The sequence below is a fragment of the Lygodium microphyllum genome, chromosome 23 (genome assembly GCF_053477565.2).
Source record: "Lygodium microphyllum isolate KBCC chromosome 23, Lygodium_microphyllum_v1.1.10, whole genome shotgun sequence".
Taxonomy (NCBI): domain Eukaryota; kingdom Viridiplantae; phylum Streptophyta; class Polypodiopsida; order Schizaeales; family Lygodiaceae; genus Lygodium; species Lygodium microphyllum.
This window is the reverse complement of record NC_141157.1, coordinates 29778007-29798451: the sequence shown is the minus strand read 5'-3', so window position 1 is coordinate 29798451 and position 20445 is coordinate 29778007. Positions and strand designations below refer to the sequence as shown.

The 20445-nt window shown below is 45.8% G+C and overlaps 1 protein-coding gene across 2 annotated transcripts in view; it reads left to right on the top strand.

Moving 5' to 3' along the window:
* The window catches only part of LOC148016009 (epoxide hydrolase 3-like), a 111771-nt gene that overhangs the window by 10160 nt on the left and 81166 nt on the right, over positions 1-20445 (top strand). For both annotated transcript variants that reach the window (XM_087664210.1, XM_087664211.1), the window contains exon 2: positions 17395-17606. In XM_087664210.1, the coding sequence (XP_087520336.1) occupies positions 17395-17606 (212 nt within the window). The remainder of the gene's footprint in view (positions 1-17394; positions 17607-20445) is intronic.

Genomic DNA, 20445 nt, shown 5'->3' with positions numbered 1-20445 from the left:
TGTGAAGATCTACGATCTGATATGCTAAAGGGTGGGCTGGGGGACCAGGTATAAATAGGTTGAAGCAATGTCATAAAGTGCAGGTCGGCTACATTAAATACAACTGATTGCATACGTGTGATGAAAAAAAACAGCTGATTGCTATGATAAAAGTGTCAACTGCCATCATAAATGCATTGTTTGTTGACCATCATATGTGGCAAATGCTGCTGATTGATCGTGGGTGGTCTGATTGCTCACATGTGTGGGAAACTTGTTGTGATAATATGTTAGACCTGCCATGTGGCATCTCCTGCCTGCCCATGATTGATGGTATTGTTGAGCTAAAAATGCATTAGTCTAACTTAAACATCCCCAAAACATGCTTAATTAATGAAGAAACCTTCTTATTTTAAAAGAAACACGATTCTAGAGAGTTACTGTGTCCCACTTGCAAAATCCTAATTTGGGTGCCCAGACTTTCTATAAACGGACATGCAGTCCACCACTCTCCCTAATCTCGTTTTTGTAGGTTTCAAGAGTTGTATCTCTCCTGTCCACACCGTATTCGCAAAGGACATCGCGGTCAGAGCCTTGCATCGCAGTTTGCTATTCTTTGGCATTTGTTTTCAACCTCTATACTTGTCGCCTATCTCCTGGAGTTGTCGCTAACAGTAGGGAATTTGCTTTTGTTGCTGCTAAGGCCAGTTGCCACCATCTGCATCCAGTCGCCACCATCATCCTTCTTGCATTTGCAGTCAATCTCTCTCCTTCAAGTGTCACTATCAGCATTTGCACTATCGCCATCGGTTTTCACTTGTCGCCTAGCACAATAAGCTTGCATTTACTTATTTTACACAGTCACCCGTTTTTTCTCTTCTCAGGTACGTGCGTTTTTAGTCTTTCTCTCTCCTGGAGTGTCCTATGCATTAAATCCAGCCTTCCTTGGCTGTGTTTATTGGTGTTCGACACTTGGACATTGCCTTGTTGCGATTTGGGATCCGTTCGGAGTACAACATACTCTACAGCTCATAATCTCTGCCTCGATTCTAGAGCATCTGAGCGTTGGGCACACTTGACTGACCGCTATCCAGCTCGGGATAGGACCTGTCGAATCAGTTTGGATCATGAGCTCCAAAACTTCAAAATCACAGACAAGGATGACTTGAAAGTCAAGTTGGCTGAGTATCGGCGTCTCCACGCTGAGTTCTCAACCATTGGGGCTCCTAAGTTCTTTGGCGATCATGTTATCCTATTCCTTAACAAGTTGCCAATTTTTTTTTAAAATTTTGTATTGAAGGTGATTTCATAACCTCAAGTGCTCACATTCTATGAGCTTGAGTGTTTGTTGTTGTGTTACGTACGATTGTTCGATCAATTTCATAATACATTTCGATATAGGGGGCTCTAGTTGCATCTTCTCAGAGGGGCAATAGGGCAAGGGCAAACAATCCTCAAATCAAAATCAAAATCAAAACATGACTAGTGAATCCAAAGGAATCCCTCAATCTTCTCTTAAACTTGGATAGCAGAATGTCCCTAAGAAGAATAGGTATTGTCAACATTGTGACTTGTCAAAAGGTGGGTCATTATGACGACGAGTGTCAATCCAAGGCAACAGGCACATAGTCAAAATCCAAGAATCAGACCCTCGCACGCCAGTTTGGTAACCCCTAGCAGGAGAAGCAGGGTGGTGGCAACCCCTAGTAGGGGTAGGGGTGAGGCCAAACCCACACTGCCACTGGTTAGTAGTCATCCAGTCGGTGAACTATTCAACTCCAGAGGGTTTGTTTGATAGGTTTGCAAAGGCCCACATTGTCTCCTTAGAGACATTAGATGTGAGTCTTGTTCACATTTGTGAGTTGTCTCTTGATGAGGTGCCTGTAGAGGCCCACTCGTTACAACCAAGCACCTCAGCACGTGTTTGGCTGTGGACAATGGAGCTACCTACCACATGACTCCTAGGGTAGACATTTTCATTTCCCGAGCCCCTGCAACCATGAGTGTTTGTGTAGGAAACAATAAAAGGATAATGGACTGAGTGTTTACAGCCCAAAATGCTGCCGCTTGTTGCCAAGCAGCCTTCTAAGGCTATCGCATATTGTTGTAGCCTCTTCTAGGTAGGTCGTTAGCTCCTAAAGGGTCTCTTGCTAGCTGGAAATGGCTTGTCAATTGTTGCAACATCAATGACAGCCTCCTCCTCCTCCCCCCCCCTCTCTCTCTCTCTCTCTCTCTCTCTCAGCTTGCACAACGTTGGAATGACCCTCTCAACCCTTGAAAACCTTGCAATCGTCCTCAATTGCATTGCAGTGTGTCAAAGCCAAAAGAAAAAGCACTGGAGTTTCCCGAAAGACATCATAATCAAAACAACATTAGCCATTGCTGATTAACCATGCTAATGCCAAACACTTACTGAAAATATCCAGCCAGCGTAACCATGATAATAGGCTCACAAAGAATCCAAAAATTTTGCCAAAAACCCCATAGAATGCATCTCTCATTAGCATATCTCAATTGTTCTAGCCAAACAACCATAGCAAAGCTTAAATTGAGCATAAACCATGTTTGAACTATCAATGGCATTCATAAAACACATTGCTGTCCATAAAACCAGCTGAATACCATTGACAATTGATGATTATACATTGAAAACCAGCAATTAATAATCATACACTAATACATATTGATGAAAATGTATAGTTTTTAGAGCTGTGTTGAAAAGTGAACCAATTTGCATATCAAACTGCAGTGACTAGTACATTGAATAGTGACCTCATTGTAGCCATACTGTCAGCACAGTACCTTGGATGTATCCTGAATACATCTAAGATCCACTATACATGAGGGTTGTCCATCATTGGGGGAGTGGAAATGCTTCCTCCCCCTTGACCATCAGGCAATGCTCTGGATCCTTGCTTTGTTGAACTTGATTGAGCTTGATCCAAAGTTGGCTCTAATTGAAAAGCCTCGAGGTAAAGCTACAACAATCGAGGATGGTTTGCTAAGTAATCCTCTTCCATCCACTTAGCATCCATTGGTGAATAATTTTTGTAAACTTTATCTCTAATCTCTCTCTTTATGTGTCAAGATGTGCTAAGGTACCCATATCTTATCTAGCTCCTCAACCTTTGGCTGAATTTCAGCAGATTGTATTTGCCATTGTGGAGGCAATTTCAGCCTATAAGCAACCTCGTTGATCCCCTCCAATACTTGGAAAGGCCCATTATAGCTTGGGATATAATCTCTCTCTACCTTTTATCTTTTTTAGCCTTTCGTTTTCAAAACGTGGCAACACCCAACCGCCCTTTGCAAAATGCAAAGCACATCTATGGTGATCAACTGTCTTCTTTTGATTCTCTTGAGACCTCTGAAGAGCATACTTAACCTTCGCATAGGTTGCATCCATGTTTTCTACATATTGATTAGCCTCAAAGATCTTGTTCTTGGTGTGCAAAATAGGGGGCACTTTCTTGCCACCTTCCACAACCTCAAATGGATAATTGTTGTAAGTACGGGGAAGAACGTGAGAATGACAATACTTTGAACTTAAGCAACTTGATTATTTATTTCGATGAAAATTAGGAGAGAGAGAGAGAAGCCAACACTACATTGAGAGGGGAATCGGGCCCTTAGGAATTTATTGAAACAAAATCACGGGCACCAAGTGCCTAAACCATATACAAAAAAGCTGATTTGTTGCAATTTTGAAAATTAGGGTTTTGAAATCTAATTTTTGCAATTCTGAAAATTAGGGTTTTGAAACCTTTATTTTTGCAATCTCCGAGCAGCAAGTTGATTCTCTTCTTTAGCGCTTGGATTAGATCAAGCTAAATAGAAAGTATTTCTTGGATGAGGGAGAGAGAGAGAGAGGAGAGTACAAAGCACGCATCGGAATTTTTAGCATGAGAGCTTGTTTCAAATGAAGAGGGAGACCTCTAATATATAGGTGTGGGTCTTGGGTGCTCAAAAGCGGAAAGTAGAGGTTACGAATTACAAGTGTTTATTGAAAATGTAGGGTGTATGCCCGCCCACCAAGCGTACACCTTCCCTTGTAACATGATTTGTATTTACTCGATGCGAACCTGATCATTGGTCACGAAACATTTTTAAAAAATGGATTGAAAATTAGCTCAAGTCGGCGGCTCAGGGTATAAGCTTGCCCACCAAGCATACGCCTTCCCTTGTAACATGGTTTGTATTTGCCTGATGTGTTGAGCGTCATCGAATTGATACAAATCAAAATACACCGTTGATTTGGCCAGCCACCATGAGTTGATGTTCGTCTCATCACATTTCTTCTTCTCCCCTTTAAAGGAATTAGGTTGGAATTGAAGAGGCAACGTTCTCGTGGCTGCGGGCACAAATGGAAAATGGGGACTGTGCAATTCACCTGACTGCCATTATATTTCCTTCACTTAAGCTTGGAGAATGGCCACAATGGACGAATCTCCTTTGGACTTAAAAGAAGAGGAAGCTTTGGATGCTGCCCGTACGTGTGTTCGAGCTCAGGAAAAGCGGAATGGGCATCCTCCATGTGTTGACATTCTACAGGAATGGGTGCATCAAAGGGAGATACACCATGATAAGATATGATATCGACAAAAGGAGAGGTTTTGAGAGAGAGTGAGAGAAGAGTTTATTTAGAGTTCAAGGAGTGCAAGAGAGAAGAGTAGAAGAAGCAAAAACAATTTGCATTTAATGCAAAATTAAAGTCCTTTTTTTTGTGGCAAGCATGAGGTAGTCTTGGTCAAGCAACAAATGAGTTGTATTATCGAGATGTTCTTTTTAAAAAGTGAAAGATTAGAGACTTTAATCGCCTTCTTTCTTTCAAAAAAAGAAGTGATACGTGGCGGAAGAAATTTTGACCTCATGGGTCAAAAGAATGGATTGTCCTCCATGTCCCTCTTGGAAGGGATTGACTCCTTCTGCCTAGTACATGTGGAAAAAAATAAGGCCCCTTGCCAGTCAACCTCATCATTGTTTGTGCACGGTTAATCGTCCTGCCTACCACCACTATCGTAGGCTGCAGCTAGGACATCCGACTCCTCATGACCCCCCATCCCCACCTCGCTCCCCAGTGGTCAAAGAGAGCACTTTACCTGCTCTAGCTCTCTCGTGTCGTTTCAATATTTGTTCCTCTTGCTCTCTCCTTGCTTATCCAACACTATCTTACCTCCCTCATCACTTGCATTAGGGTGGATAGGAGAATTCAGGAGAATTTTCTCTTGACAAAGGACAACATCTTCTCTTAGTTCCAACTTCCTCTCCTACAAAAATTAGACTTTCTCTCACCCCATCTGATTCTGAATGCTTCTTTCTCCTTGCACCTAAATCCCACATTGACAATAAAGTTAATACTAAGATTAATGGCAACATAATCATAATCATTAAAATCAATGGTAGCATCATCATAAACATCAAAGGCTAAAATGACAATAATATTCAATGTCGCACTAACATTGAAACCAATGCTAGCATTAACATGAAATATTAAATTATAGTCAATGAAAATTGTTTGAAGCTCATCCCTAAGTCTGGGGGCTAGCAACACTTCGGGCCACGACCACATCCCAAGGGTTGGTGTCCCATGCCACCAGCCCACACCATCTTGGTGTACGGATGGGTTGGCCAATGGGCCAAGAGTCCAAGAGTAGTGATCACACAATGAATGTGCACAATAGGGCCTTGAGTCCTCTTTATAGGACTCCATTGCCCTAACCTAGAAGTCTCCTTAGTGCATTCACACTAAGTCGCTTCGTAACCACCGTGATCAATGCCACTAGCACCCGTCCGGATATTCAGGGGCATAACAAGTTCCTTTGGGATAAAAAAAGGCCCAATGTTTAAGTGCCTTTAAGATAACTGCTTGCCAATGTGTAGTACCGGGGTTGTGTTAGCAGTCATGTTTGCCATGCCTTGTCATCTCCAGCCTGCGAGCCTTAGTTTGAGTGAGATGAGGACTTTAGGAGCTCTGACCTGTCTTATCACTTGTTTTGAGGGAGGAGGTAGCTCATTCTAGAGCACTAAGTTTATTGCATTTCAATGCATTTTCTTCTCCAGTCGGGATTTTAGGTGCATTTCCTGGGACAGTTTTTGCATTCTTCAGCTTGTCACCTAACGGACATTGTCCATCCTTTCCGGGATTTTTTTGAGCATTTCTGGCATTTTTACCAGCTTTAAATGCTGGTCGGCCATATTTTTAGCCCCAAATTTCAGGTCAGCCAGTTTTTGGGATTTTTGGCTATTTATAGCCATTTCCCACTTGGTAGTCAGTTAGATTATCATCTTCCCTCCTTCCTTGGTAGGTGCACACTCTGACTCCGTCATTTTCCTTCGTCTTTGGTGCTACTGTCATCATCAGCCTGATCTGGTGCCCTCATTGATGCTATGGGGCTGCGTGCAGGGACTGATCAGTACTCCTTTTGTATTCAGCATTTGTTCCTTGTTCAGTATAGGTTTCTTTTCTTATTCTCTTGCAGATTGTCTCTGCGTTTGCTGAAAATGCAAGCTCCTAATAGCTGACAACTACATCTGGTGCTTAGGTGTCATCATCTGGAGGCTACTGGGTGGAGGCGATTGTCTGTTGGCCAGGTGACTACCTTCTGCAGTCAAATGCAACCTTTTAGGAGCAAGCGACAACATTCACATCAGCGTTTTGGTGCTTCTGCATTCTTTGTGAGCAGTCGACAGTATTTTCTCCCTCAGGCAGACTTTCTACATCGAGATCTCTGTAACGTGTAGTCGATATCTCATGTCTTGGGGCTGTCCATAGCCAAACGCAACTTTTTGTGGGTGTTTTGCAGATATATATGAAGATGTCTTATCACCAGTTCTTTGTTGACTTAGAGGATGAGGTCTTTGTTCCTTCCTTTGAGAGACGAAGAGATTTTCGTGCTAGTTCACGTGACGACCGGAGGTCACCTAGCTCGTCTGTACGAGATCTCTCTCCTCCCTGTTACTCCAAACTGAATATCTGGCTATGTATTATACAAATACAATAAAGAGCCAACAACTTGTTGATAAAGAGAAGCATCAAAAGGTTCTCGTGCATCCTCAAGCGTAAACCTATCCCCTGTCTCAATGGGAGTAGAGATAGGCTTGTAGTCTTGCATCTGAAAACCCTCAAGGAGCTGCCCAATATACTTAGACTACTGCAAAATAATGCCCCCCTCAATGACAGTAAATTGTATGCCAAGATAGTAGTGCAAGTGGCCAAGATCTATCACATCAAATGCAAACTGCAATTCAGCTTTTAAGGCTGAAATATGTCTCATAAGGTCGAGTCAACAACATGTCATCCACATAAAGAATGAGAATCAAGAGACTCTTTCCATCTTTGCGGATATAAACTGTTCTTTCAGTGTGTGAATTACTGAAGCCAAGAGCAATCAAGTATGCATGTATCTTCTCGTACCATGCCCTAGGTGCCTGCTTTAAACCATAGAGAGACTTATGCAAATGGCATACTTTGCTTTTTGACCCTTTTTGAACAAAGCGAGGAGGTTGAGTGACATAAACCTTCTCATGAAGATCACCATTTAGAAAAGCGGTCTTTACATCCAATTGATGCACATGCCAATCATAATGGGCAACCAAAGCAATGACACTCTGAATGGTGGTCATACGTGAAGTGGGTATAAACGTCTCATCATAGTCAATCTCATGTTGTTGGGCATACCCTTTGGCAACAAGACGTGTGTTGTAGTGATTAATGCTACGATTAGATTTACGTTTTAATTTGTAAACCCACTTAGTGCCTAGCATGCTTGCCAACAGGCAAGTCACATAACTCCTATGTGCCATTTTTATCAATAGAGTTTAACTCTGATTGCATAGCTGACATCCAATGTTCATTTTGTATCATCATGTGGAGAAACAAGTTCTTCATTACATGCAGTAGCTACAAGTGCCTGTGCAACCAAGTTACCTTGTGCATGGCGAGTGGCTGCTCTAGTTCTACAAAGAAGAGAAACAGGCTGTTTGCTGTCCAGTAATGTATCTAACAGCCATCTAGGGGCTGGTTTAGCTTCGTGAATAGTAGCCCCATGATCAGCTAGTTCATAATCAGCAATGCCTTGATCAATGGGCTGAAAATCAGGCTGTTGTTCAGCATGTGTTTGTTGCTGCAAACCCTCAATAGGTTGTTGAAATTGACCAAAATTAGGTACACTTTGTTGAAATAAAGGCAACAAATTGTCAAACATGTCCACAGGTCCCACATTGGGCTGATTTTTGCAGTTCATGAAGGGCTGACCAGTATGTTCAACGAATATCACTTCTCTACTAACAAAAATCTTGTTGGTGGAGGGTTGGTACAAGCAATACCCTTTACTTTCTACACTATAACCAATAAAAATGCGATTGACAACCTTGTCTTCTAGTTTATGTCTTTATGGTTGTGGCACCAAAGCATATGCCAAGCGACCAAAGACACGAATGAGACAAACTGTGATACAATTGATGAGGTCCAGCTATCCAAAATAAAAGTGCTGAGAGAGAGAGAGAATGAGACAGTGAAACATAGAAAATTTGTAGTAAAGAATGATGTATAAGGATGCAGATATATACACGGGTGCTGAGAGAATGTTTGCATATGTCTCCACCCCGAAGATCTCACTCTCCAAGGACCTTGAGGGCAGTCTCCACGGTCTGCAGCCTGAAAACTGAGAGCACAAGTGTCAAGGCATGTGAAGACCAAGGCCAATAAATAGGCCAGAAATAATGCGCCAGAAAATATAGGTCGACTGCATTAAATGCAGCCGATTGGATAGAAAAACTGTTCAACCAACTATCCGACCTACCCCTGCCATGTGTCTTGCTGACGATGCTCTTGCGCTCCTGCCACGTGGACTGTCTACTGCACCTACTGTACCTGCCTGTGTAGGGAATGTCAAGCTCTAACTCCCCCTCTTAGATCCTAGACACGACAGAAGGCTAAGGGATCTGGAGTGTTGCCGAAGTAAAGGCTGAGGAAGCGCCTTTGTAAACAAGTTTGCAAGATTGTCTTCTGTCTTGCAATAGACTAGGGAAATAGTCTCATCTAGAATCTTCTCCTGAATGAAATGGTACTAGATCTCAATATGCTTCGTCCAAGCATGAAACACAAGATTTTTGGCCAAGGCAATGCAAATCTCGTTGTCACACTAAAGAATAGTAGGACCTCTCTGCGAGCAACCAAGCTCCTCTAAGAGCTTTCGAAGCCACACTATGCTTACCAGAGGCCGTTGGGCCTAGTTGTATGTTTGATGGAGTGTTGATAGAAGACTGTGCTGAAACCAATGAGACCTACGGATCGGATCTAGTATCGGAAGACTCTTGGAGCCAGGAGGATAAACGAATGGCAGCATTCCAAGATGATTCCTATGAATACTCAACGAATGGCAGCATTCCAAGATGATTCCTATGAATACTCCTTGTGCTAGGAGGATAAATGAATGGACGAGCAGCAGGGTGATTGTGAAGACTCCTTAAGCCAGGGGAATAAACTAACGCCCATTTCCAACGATGATCTTTGCGAAGACTCCTTGTTCCAGGAGGATAAAAAAAGGGACAAGGTTACTCATACGGTCGAAGACTCCTTGCCGCGGGAGAATAAAGGAATGGGCTTGTGCCATGCATATGATGATTATCTAGCAAGCTCCTTGTGCCGGGAGGATAAACGAAAGGCCACTTATCCTGTGCACTCATCGCACCAGAAAAGAATGAAGATCCGAAGGATGAAGAACACCTTTCGCCAGGAGTATAAACGAAAGGCTGTGGTTCAAGCTGCCAGAAAGCAGTGGAAAACTCGCGTAGCCACGAGTATAAAAGAACGGCCAACCCCCTTTCCATTCACGCTTTACGTGTAAGGAGAAGTACCACCTTCGCAAGACGGCGGTTTCCTCATCAACCTCGGGCATACGACACCCAACTTTCTTCAAGAGGAGGTGCGGCTTCCAAGTGCACCTCGCGCAAGCTGAGGTATGCAGTCACTCTTGGGTGGTCGAATGCTGCCTCATGCAAATGGAGAGATGCGTCCACTCCAGCGTGGGCAAATGCTTTCTCCTATTTGATGCGTGGACTGACAGATCAGGCCAATCAGGGCCACACTCTGCAGGGCGCCAACTCTTGGGTCCTCGCTTTCATGGCATGGCATGCTCCCAGTTGAGCACCCAGTCTTGACTCAAGTCCGCTGGCATGGTCTGCGCACTCATACTGCCAGGACCCAACAGGGTTACCTCCACTCTGTGTTTGTAAGTTGGTCAGGTGGATGGATTGAAGTGCACAAAAATAAAAGGTTTCGTCCTAGTCTGTGTCCCAAGGGGCGCTCCACACTTGTAATCGAGTCAGTGGGTGGTTAACCTTATGTTGAGTCCGAAAGACCATGTTCTGCACTTGTAATCGAGTCAGTGGGCATGGCACCTAGCGGGTAGACCCTGACCGGCTTGATAGCGAGTCGGTAAAGACCCCCGAACTTTTGGTTAAGTCTGAGAGTCTAGCGGGATAGACACTGACCACCTTGATAGGGAGGCGTGTTAAGACCCCCGAAGTTTGTGTGCCTCTATTATCAACCCCTTGAACAAACCTACGGGTTTTTGACAACTCGATGAGGACATTGAGTTTTACCGAGGGGATGTGTGTATGAGGGATGTGAGCTCCATGAGCCCGTACCTCACCAGCGGTGTCGCGTCGTGGTGGAGTGCAGGTTGATATTGCGCCATCCCGTGCCAGCAAACCTTGTGCCTTGCACATTGTTGCACATTCGCGCCTTGCAATACACTCGGACCCTCAAGAGGGGCCCTTCGTTTTTAGACCCTTGTAGCTTGTTGTTTCCTCGTGCCATGTTACCATGATACCGTCTCGCGTTACCTAGCCCCGTTACGTGTTACCTTCCGTTGCCCATTACGTGTTACGCTTCAACGTTCCATGTCGGGGTGCGATACGCTTCCGCAACACTGTGAAGACGCTGATTAGAGGGTGATCCCTCATGAGGCGGGTTCCACGGGGTGGGTCTTGCCTACCCCATGACGGCTCCACGGGAGTATCGTCACACTTGGAGAGCCTGCGAAGCCACACTGTCTCACATGTAGTAGAAGACGCCGTCCCATTCTTTGCCTTAGTCGAATATAGGGCAATTGTGGGTTGCTTCTTGCTGCTCCATGAAATAGGACTAGCACCTAAGATAAAACAATAACCTATCGTGGACTGTCGATGATCCACATCGCTGGCCCAATTTGAATTACTGCATCTGGTAAGGACCAAGTCTGTAGCCCCTGTACCTGTTGGATAATAGATCCCAAGATCAAGAGTCCCCCGTAGGAACTGCAAAATCCTTTGAGTAGTCTGCCAATGCACCATCCTGGGTTCACTCATGAGCCCAACTAGCAGCACACCTATAACAGAGCATAAGGCAACATTAGTATTGAGAAGCCAGAGCAAGTAGCCAACCAACTACCTATAACGGGTAGCATTCGCCAAAGAAGAATTGGAATGAGCTATAGCCTTCCAATTCAGGTCCATAGGAGTTGAAAGAGACTTGCATCCCTCGATCTCACACATAGTCAAGAGCTCTTGTACATACGGCTGCTGGTAAATAAAGATCCCCCTTGAGTCTGATAGATCTTATGACCAGGAAAGAAGTGAAGAAGTCCCATATCCGTCATCTCAAACTTCTTATGAAGTGCTGCCTTTGTCTGCTCGACCATTTGAGTATGGTCACCTATCACAATTAAGTTGTCTACATAAAGGACAAACAACACATGACCTCCACTTGAGGTGTGAAAATAAAGTTGGGGGTTGGCTTTGGAACGCCGATACCCCAATTTCTCTTGGAGAAATGAGTCAATCTTCTCATTTCAAGCACGGGGAGCCTGCTTAAGGCCATAAAGTGCCTTCCTCAACTTGCACACCTTACCATCAGAAGAATCGAAGCCTAGAGGCTGCTCAACATAGATCTCCTCCTTCAACTCCCCATTTAAGAAGGCAGACTTTGCATCCAGCTAATAGACCGGCCATCTCCTATGGCTAGCTAAGGCAAGAATGGTGCGAATGGTAGCCATCCGAGCTGTAGGTGCAAAAGTATCATGGAAATCAATGCTTGGGTGCTGTGCAAAACCTTTAGCAACAAGGTGGGCCTTGTGTTTGTCCAACGTGCCATCACTACGGTACTGGGACTTGAAGACCCATTTGACTTCAATGATCTTTTTATGAGGAGGTTTCGGCATAAGATACCAAGTGTCATTCCGCTCAATCAGCTCCAGCTCCTGCTCCTACTCCATTGCTTTCTGCCAATGATCATGCTCTAAAGCCTCCTTCACGGAGGTGGACTCCCGATCCTGCATGACAGGAGTCATTAAATAGTAATTAGTATAAGCAAGCTCCATGTGGTGTGCTTGGTTCCTCTGAGAACGCCGCGGGCCATCTTGTGGTTGCCACTCCTCAGGGACCCCCTCAATCCCTACATCACGAAGAGTGTCATGAGCCCAACGAGGAGGAGGTTGGATCTTGCCTCGTCACTCTCCATTTGTTGAAGTTTCTGGAAGGTCCACCAACGATTGGGGTGCAATCGGTGAGTCTGGTGACTGAGAACTAAGCTTCTCATTGAAAGAAGAGTCCTCAAGAGGTACAGGGTCTAGAGTAATAGTCGCTTGTGCCCAACTATCATCGGGATCTCCAAGAATAGGGTGTTTCTCACCCCCTTCTAAGGTTGGAACTTCCACGAACCGAACATCATGGCTCGTGTAGACATCTTGCTTAACGGGATCATACAATTGGTAGCCTTGAAACTGTGAGCTATAGCCCACAAACATCTATCTTTTGGAAGCCGCTTCAAATTTGTCACACTGTGTTTTCAAGAAGTAAATATAGGCATCACACCCAAAAACCCTGAAATAAGAAACATTTAGCTTAGACCCAAAGTACGCCTCTTAAGGGGTCATACCAACAACGGCGGAAGTAGGGGATTGATTAAGGATGTGAATTGCAGTAGCCATAGCCTTAGCCCATAGACACTGAGGTGTTTGACGATGCTCCATCATGGTACGAGCCATCTCGATCACACTGCAATTCTTTTGCTCCAATATGCTATTCTCCTGAGGGGTGCTTGTATTAGTAAACTCCTTATCCGATTTTTATTGCCCTTATCCGATTGTAAGATCTTTAGTTTCCAGCTCGATCAGTTCTCCTCAAAGAGCAACCAATCCTTAAAGTTCGAGAAAGCCTCTGACTTCAGCTTCAAGAAATAACCCCATGTCATCCTGCTGTAATCATCCACAATTAGCATGAAATACAAGCTTTTGCGAAGGGACTCCGTTCTCATCGGTCCACAAAGATCGGTAGAAACAAGCTCCAAGGGTGTTGAAGACCGCCTCAAAGCCTTGCTAGGAACAACGTCACGAGTCTGCTTCTTGCGGATGCAGGATACACAAGGTTGCTAACTGACCGCAATATCTAGCAAACCTCAAACAAGGTGTCCCTTTGATGTCTTCCGAAGGTAATCATAGTTGAGGTGGCCAAATCGAGCATGCTGAAGCTCAGACTGAGTTTGTGAGGTAAGAAGAGAAGTCAAAGAGCAGAAGAAGACCGCAACTTATAGACTCCATTAGACCACAACTTATAGACTCCATTCTCCTCATAACCTGCAGAAAGGACTTGTCTCGATCTATGATCAAGAATCTGAAAAGAATCCACATCAAATTCGATCAAAACACCGATGGCACATATCTTGTGTACCAAAAGTAGATGGTATCCCAAGGCTGGCATATAAAGCACCTCAGATATGTGGTCACCATCTCGCCCATCTTGAATAAGATGCATGTCACCCTGTCCCTGAATAGAAATAGACGAACTATTACCAATGAGAATTTAGCCATGCGAAGGCCACAAATGAGCAATACTTGCTACTGAAGGAGTCATGTGCCGTGAGGCACCATTGCCAACAATCCACTCCCGAGTGTATGGGGCCGTCAACGCAGTATCAGAAGCCGTTAGGGTTGAATTCTCAACCAGGGATCCTTCACCACTTCCCAGTAGGTAATGAAGAAGGCCTTAGAGAGGCCATCCTCCCCCGGGCATTTCTGCCCATCGTGTGTATGGAAAGCCTCCTCTAGTTCCTTCTCTGGGAAGGGGGCTAGGAGGGAGCGTCCCATCTCCTCTGTGACGAGGGACGGGATGTGATCCCATACCTGCTCTCTACATCTTTGTCCTCTAGCTGAAGCTGTCTCCTGCTGGAAAAGGCGCGTGTAATAGTTGGTGGTAATCTCCATCACCTCATCTGGGCTAGAACGGGTCCTCTCATACTAATCCCGAAGGCTGCGTATGTGCTCTCCCGCTGTGCGGGGTTGGTGTGCCTGGAAGAACTCCCTGCATATCGAGTCCCCCTTCCGCGCCTGAAAGGCTATTGAGGTACGGAAAGAGAACTCCGAGCGCCTGTCCTCTAGGCCAGCAATGGCTGCTCGTGCGTGCACCTTCTGTGCATGGAGGGTGGGATCCCCTGGTGCCTCGTGCAATAATCTCTGCATGGCTGCAAGGTCCTGCTGGAGTGCTCTCTCCTCCTCCCAACATTGTTGCCTGGCCTGTATGGCTGCCTCTTGGCAGATTTTGCTTGACTCGGCTAGGACCTCTGCAACCTCCTTTGCTATTCAGTCCCTCCTATCCCACTTTCTGGTCCAAATCTGCTCTATCTGTCTCTTCACCTCCTCCCTCCTATAGATTGAGTCAGGGATCTGACAGGATCGTGTGTCTAGGGCAGATGTTGGGGGGTCAAGTGTCAGGAGAACCAGGCAATGATCGGATAATGTGGTGCCTGCCAACTGCTCAATCTGGCCTCCATGAGAGCCTCTCCACTCTCCCACATAAAACCTGTTCAACTGCTCCAGCAGGACTTCACCTAGGCGCTTGTATCCCTAGGAGAAGTCCAATGACCTCTCCCTTTTGTGGAAGGCAGGGTCTTTCCAGGCATCACATGCTCCGACTGCAAGCAAAACGACCTCCCATGCCTCCTGCTCCTCCCCAGCCATAACCTGGTAGTTTCTGCCTCTGCCCTGCTGGTCCTCCAAGGCCTCCAGGTTGTTGAAATCTCCTTTCACAATCTAGGAGTCCACCTCTGGGAGTCCAGCTGTGATCTTCACCCAGAACCTGCTGCATGCCCTAACCTTCGTAGGGGCATAGACATTGAGGACTCCAATACACGAGTCCCCAATATCCAATCTGATCCATAGAACCCTTCTTGCCACTATCGTCCCGTGGTCTCGTACACAGGCGGTGAGACTCGGCCCAATAGAGGTGCATACGCCTCCACTCTTGCTATGGGTACCTATGGCGTGCTCCCAGTAAGTGTGCGAGCTGCCCGGAAGTACCTTCCCAACCCCTTGGGCTTGGGTGAGGGTGAGCTTGTGCTCCTGCACAAGCAAGATGTCGATCCATCCGGCAAGGGCAGGCTGCAACTCCTGCTGAACAATCAACTTCTTGGAACCACGTGCCCCACTGTAGTGGAGACTATTCACATTCCATGATGCAAGATGTAAGCTCATGGGGAAACTTGTGACTAACCGAACAGGCATCTGTTCGGTGTGGATGCTGTTGATGAGGAGGAGAGACTGTGAGGCATGCAAGTGCACTTTGCCGCCGGTCTGGATGGTGAACTCCAGTCCCCCATGATGGCCCTCGGCCGGACCATAGGGGTGATAGATGCTCTAGGTGGTACTATCAATGCATCCATCAGCCATGCTGAGAATCGCGACTCTGTACACTGGTAGAAATGGGCCGCTTGTGCCGGGGGCCACTCGATCACGTCCCTCGGAGCTCTCCACTGTGGAGAGGCTCGAAAGATAATGCTCAAGTGTGGGACCTCGGCACCAGCCCACCAGTTAATGTTCATCATGCAACTTGTGTTGTGCAAACAATGCTAATCCTTCATCTCCCATCCACTGGGAGATGTGGTCCGCTACCTGACTCTTCAACTCCTCCTCAATCTGTGTAGTCGTCCACTCCCTTGAGTAAGAGGACTGAAGAAAAAAGGCGTAGTTTGGTCCATCCAGTGGTGCTAGTAGATGAACCTTGCCCCTCCTTGACTTACGAACCACAAAGATCCCCACCTCTAGAGGTAGTGGGAACTCTCTGCGCTCCGCAACTCGCAGGTAGGACCATGGGCCACTACGGAAGAACTCATGTGGCAACAGCTGTGCTTGTCTCGGGAGGGTGTGGTGGGTGGCAGGGGCGGATGAGCTGGTGGCTGTGTGGAAGGGGGAAGACTGTTGGTGCGCGGAGGAGGTAGGTGTGTGTGGCTCATCACCTCCTGTGGGAGGAGGGGGGGTGGGTTTGGGGGGGCTCACCTGACCTGTGTGCGGATCAGGAAGGGTGCTCTGTAAGGGGGGTGATGGGGGGGAGAGGATCTAGGGATGGTGGGATGGATGGAGATGCATGGCGGGTGTTGGGGGGGGGGGGGGTGGCATTGGCAAGGGGAGGCTGTGGGCCAAGGTCAGTGGGGGGGGGGGGGGTGAGGGGACTGTGGGAACTCAGGCGAGGTAGTCTGTGGCGCGGGTGGAGAATGTGGGGGGCTGCGGTCCTGTCGGGTGGAACAGACAAGGGGGGGCTGTGGAGTGCTCTGCTGAGAGGGGGTCGCTCGCTTGCCAACACCCGCTGACGAGGCTGGGTTTGAGGAGTTGGTTGTGCCCCCCCTTGCCGTCTCCCTCTCTGTCGTCTCTGGACCCGTGTGAAGCCGTCAGCATCCACTTGCGGACCTGTGTGCGGAACCGCCTTGGTTGGCGTCGAACAGGGGCGTTAAACAAGGGCGAGACATAGACTAGGGGCTGGGCTGGGCGGGGCGTTGAACAGGGGTGGGGCGTCAAAACAGGGGCGGGGTGGCACTGTGCAAGGCGGAGGCGGACGGGGGGATAGGCGTCAAACAGGGGTGGGGCATAGAAAACGGGGCAGGGCGGCACTGTGCAGGGCGGATGCGGACAGGGGGAGAGGGGTCGATCAGAGGCGGAGGCGGACAGGGGAGTAGCGGGACAGAGGCGGGGGTGTTGGCGCAATAGCAGGGGGTTGGAGCGTAGCAGACGTGACGGGTAGCAAGCTTGGCTGTGGCATACCTTGTTTTGTACATAATACCATGATCTATCTTGTGGTCTTTCATAACGCCTCAGTGTGTTTTTGAAGGGTTTGAACCCTGACAATTATGAATCTCAAGTGCCCTAGCATTTGAAACTACAGCTAATTTTAGTTCTATCATCTTTACAGCTGTAGAATTACACTACTTATTGGTGTACTTGTTTCTGAGTCTGTTGAACCCATTGCTTAAAATACAAATGTCATTTAGTGTCATTAATTCATGAAGAATAGCCTGTGTTATGATTCATGAAGCATATGCACATTAAGTATGAAATTGATAATATGAATAAAATATGGTCCTTATAAGTTCTATGCTGATGATCTTAGGTCAATTGGTGCTTTTAATCCATGGATTTCCTGCATTTTGGTATTCCTGGCGACATCAAATTCCAGTTCTTGCAGAAGCTGGTTACCATGTGGTTGCACCAGATTTACGTGGCTTTGGTAAATCAGACAGCCCTGAGGGTGCTGATAAATATACTCAATTGCATGTCGTGGGGGACCTAATTGGATTGCTGGATGTTTTGGGGGAGAAGCAAGTAAAACTTTGTCCTCATTACCACCGGCCTTGTTGTTTCTTTTCAAGAGTTGCAATCTCATGATTCTGTATGTTGTCTATTTTATTGGAGACACAAAAATGACAATGTGTAACATTTGTTCTATTGAGCACGAGGAATAGTTGTACATGTTAAAAGATGTGCGCTTTTACAGTTCCTCTTTCAAAGAGAGAGGCACTAAAATGCTACGTATGGCAAAACTTTGAGGCCACTTGAAGAATGATGAAGTAATTCAGCAGCAGAGTGAAAAGTTAGTGACAGGGGACATTGAGGCCATCCTGTTGACAATTGACTTTTGCTATTCAATTGTCTGTTTGTGTCACACTTCCCGTACATGCCAAGCTACTATCTTTCTGATGTTTTGCTGTATCCGATCCTGTCCTGCCTATTGCCACCCTGCCTGTGAGAGTTTCAATTAAGCTTTGTTAAAACTTGGGCAAAACCCAAGCTCTTAAACTGCATCTCCTTCTGATGCTTATCTGCAGCCTTCTATTGTCGTATCCAAGAATTCCAATGGCAGTCCTCCTAGTTGAAAAGCAGTCCCTAGTTCTCCAACAAATGCTTCAGTAGAGCTTATTATCTGTGGTTCTCATTGTGGGCAGTGATTCTTTCTTCCTAGAAACAATCTCCACTTGATCTTTAGTAGCAGAAGTACACACCATAGAATTATAATCCGGCTTTGTCCTAATGCATAATGGTTGCTTGGAAAACTGACCTTTTTGATTTCCTCAACTACAGTCTATCTTAGGCTGCACATGCAGCCTTATACTCCCCCTCTGTAGAAGAAAGAGTGCTGGTAGGTTGCCTCTCGCTGTTCCATGAAAGGGCACCCAGTCCCAAGGTTTAAAAAGTTGTACAGTAGATTTCTTAGTATCAATGTCCCTCACCTAATTTGACTCAATCCAAACTATCAAGGTAGCCACCTATTTATACATGATTTGTAGTTCAGGTGCCCCAAATGTACTGCATTACCTGCAATGTGGGGCTGCCAATGAGGAAGGGGGGTTCTTTGCATAAAAGAGCATCCGCCAAGTACATGCTAGGACAAAGGGGAAGAGATAGTGTCATGCAGTCATGCCAAAAGTTGAAAGTAACTCTGCAACATACATTTGCTGAAAGTATGAAACTTCCCTTGGCTGTTGAAAACTCTAGCGCAGTAACCAATCCATATATTAAGCCATTTGACTAGTGGCTTTGGTATCCACAAGCCAACACTCCAGCTCTAAAGAAGCCAAAGTGCCACATATGATGCCTACTAGGCCGCCCTTGTTGCAAACCCATCCATCCACATAGAATCGACTGATCTTGGAGAAAGTCCTAGCTCATGCTACCTTTCACTCCTGGAGAATTGGAGAGAGCCTATGGATTTATCAAACTCTGTTGTAAACCATGAAACCTGTCCTTTGATTTGGAATAAGACCTCCTCGTAGGAAGCCTGCTTGCCTCCTCTAATGGTCTTTGTGCATCTGCCTCTCCTATCCTCCAAGGCCTCCACCACATTGAAGTCACCCCCTACTATCCAATGGTCGACCTTGGGTAGCGACTAATTGAGGGTAATCCAAAACTGTATCTTGTCTTGCTAGTCAAGGCATAGATGACTAGTAGACCAATAAGTGCAATCCTCCGCTCTTACAAAGACCCCCATGTCGGTCCTTGGAACCATGATACCCCAGCCCTTATGCCGGAGTCCACTGATCCAAAACATAATGCAAACAACTATCCGTATCTTGGTGATCCCCAATAACTCCTATCCAATAAGCTAGCTCTGTCGCAGTGAAAGATTCCCATAGCAAAAAGGTGATGTACTGGCTATCTGCAATCATTGATAATACTACGTTGGGACATATTAGGAATGCACCAACTTTGCATGTAGCTTGCATAAATTTTGAGAACATGTTTTCAGTAAATACAAAGGCATGAAAGATTCAACTTAAGCAAGAGTTGAATACCTTGAAGAAAGGGAAAATGTCAGTCAATGAGTATGTTTTGAAGGTGAGGAGCATTGTAGATGCTTTAGCAGTGATTGATGCAATGCCTGATGATGATGATTTGGTTTTATCCACTTTGAGTGGCCTTAATAAAAAGAAGGCATGGAAATCATTTATTACTTCAGTATACGTACATGAGAGGTGGTACTCCTGTAGCATGAGAAAATTTAAGATCTTCCCCTAATGCTTTGTGCAGGTCCTACCTCATGCGGCTCCAACCTGTCTTGACATGTCATCCTCTGAAGCCTTGCATATTCGTGAGAGGATCCTCATGGGGTGTGTCCTAGTCTCTCACACCACTGTGTCTTTGCAGCCCGTGCCTATCTCTATTGTCTCCTAGCATACACCCTCTCAAACCTCCTCTCCACTAGCTCTGTTGCTGCATGCAAGGGATGAAAGTCCTCAGAGTATGCATCCAAGTTATCAAAAATTTGGGTTTCGAGTTGATAGAGAAATTGACTTTTTTGCTCACTTTCTCACAAGCCGCATCCTTATTCTTAATATAACGATCAATCTTAGAGATCTTATTCTTAGTATGCACAATAGGAGGCACTTTCTTGCTGAAACTAGCCTTCCTAATGACTTGACTAACATTTAATAATATGAAAAAGCAAACTCACATAAAATGGAATACACACTTTATGACTTAATCTTAGACAACTGACACTTGATTGGCCCCAAAACTTGGTGCCCCTTAGAGTATTTCTTTAACTTGTATTGTAAAAGATAGAGTACAACCAAGATTCCTCAATTACCTCCACTAATCCAAGCGCCGCTTGTTGTCATAAATGATTGTCAAGCCTTCAAATCAAAATTTCCCTTGATTTGCTAGA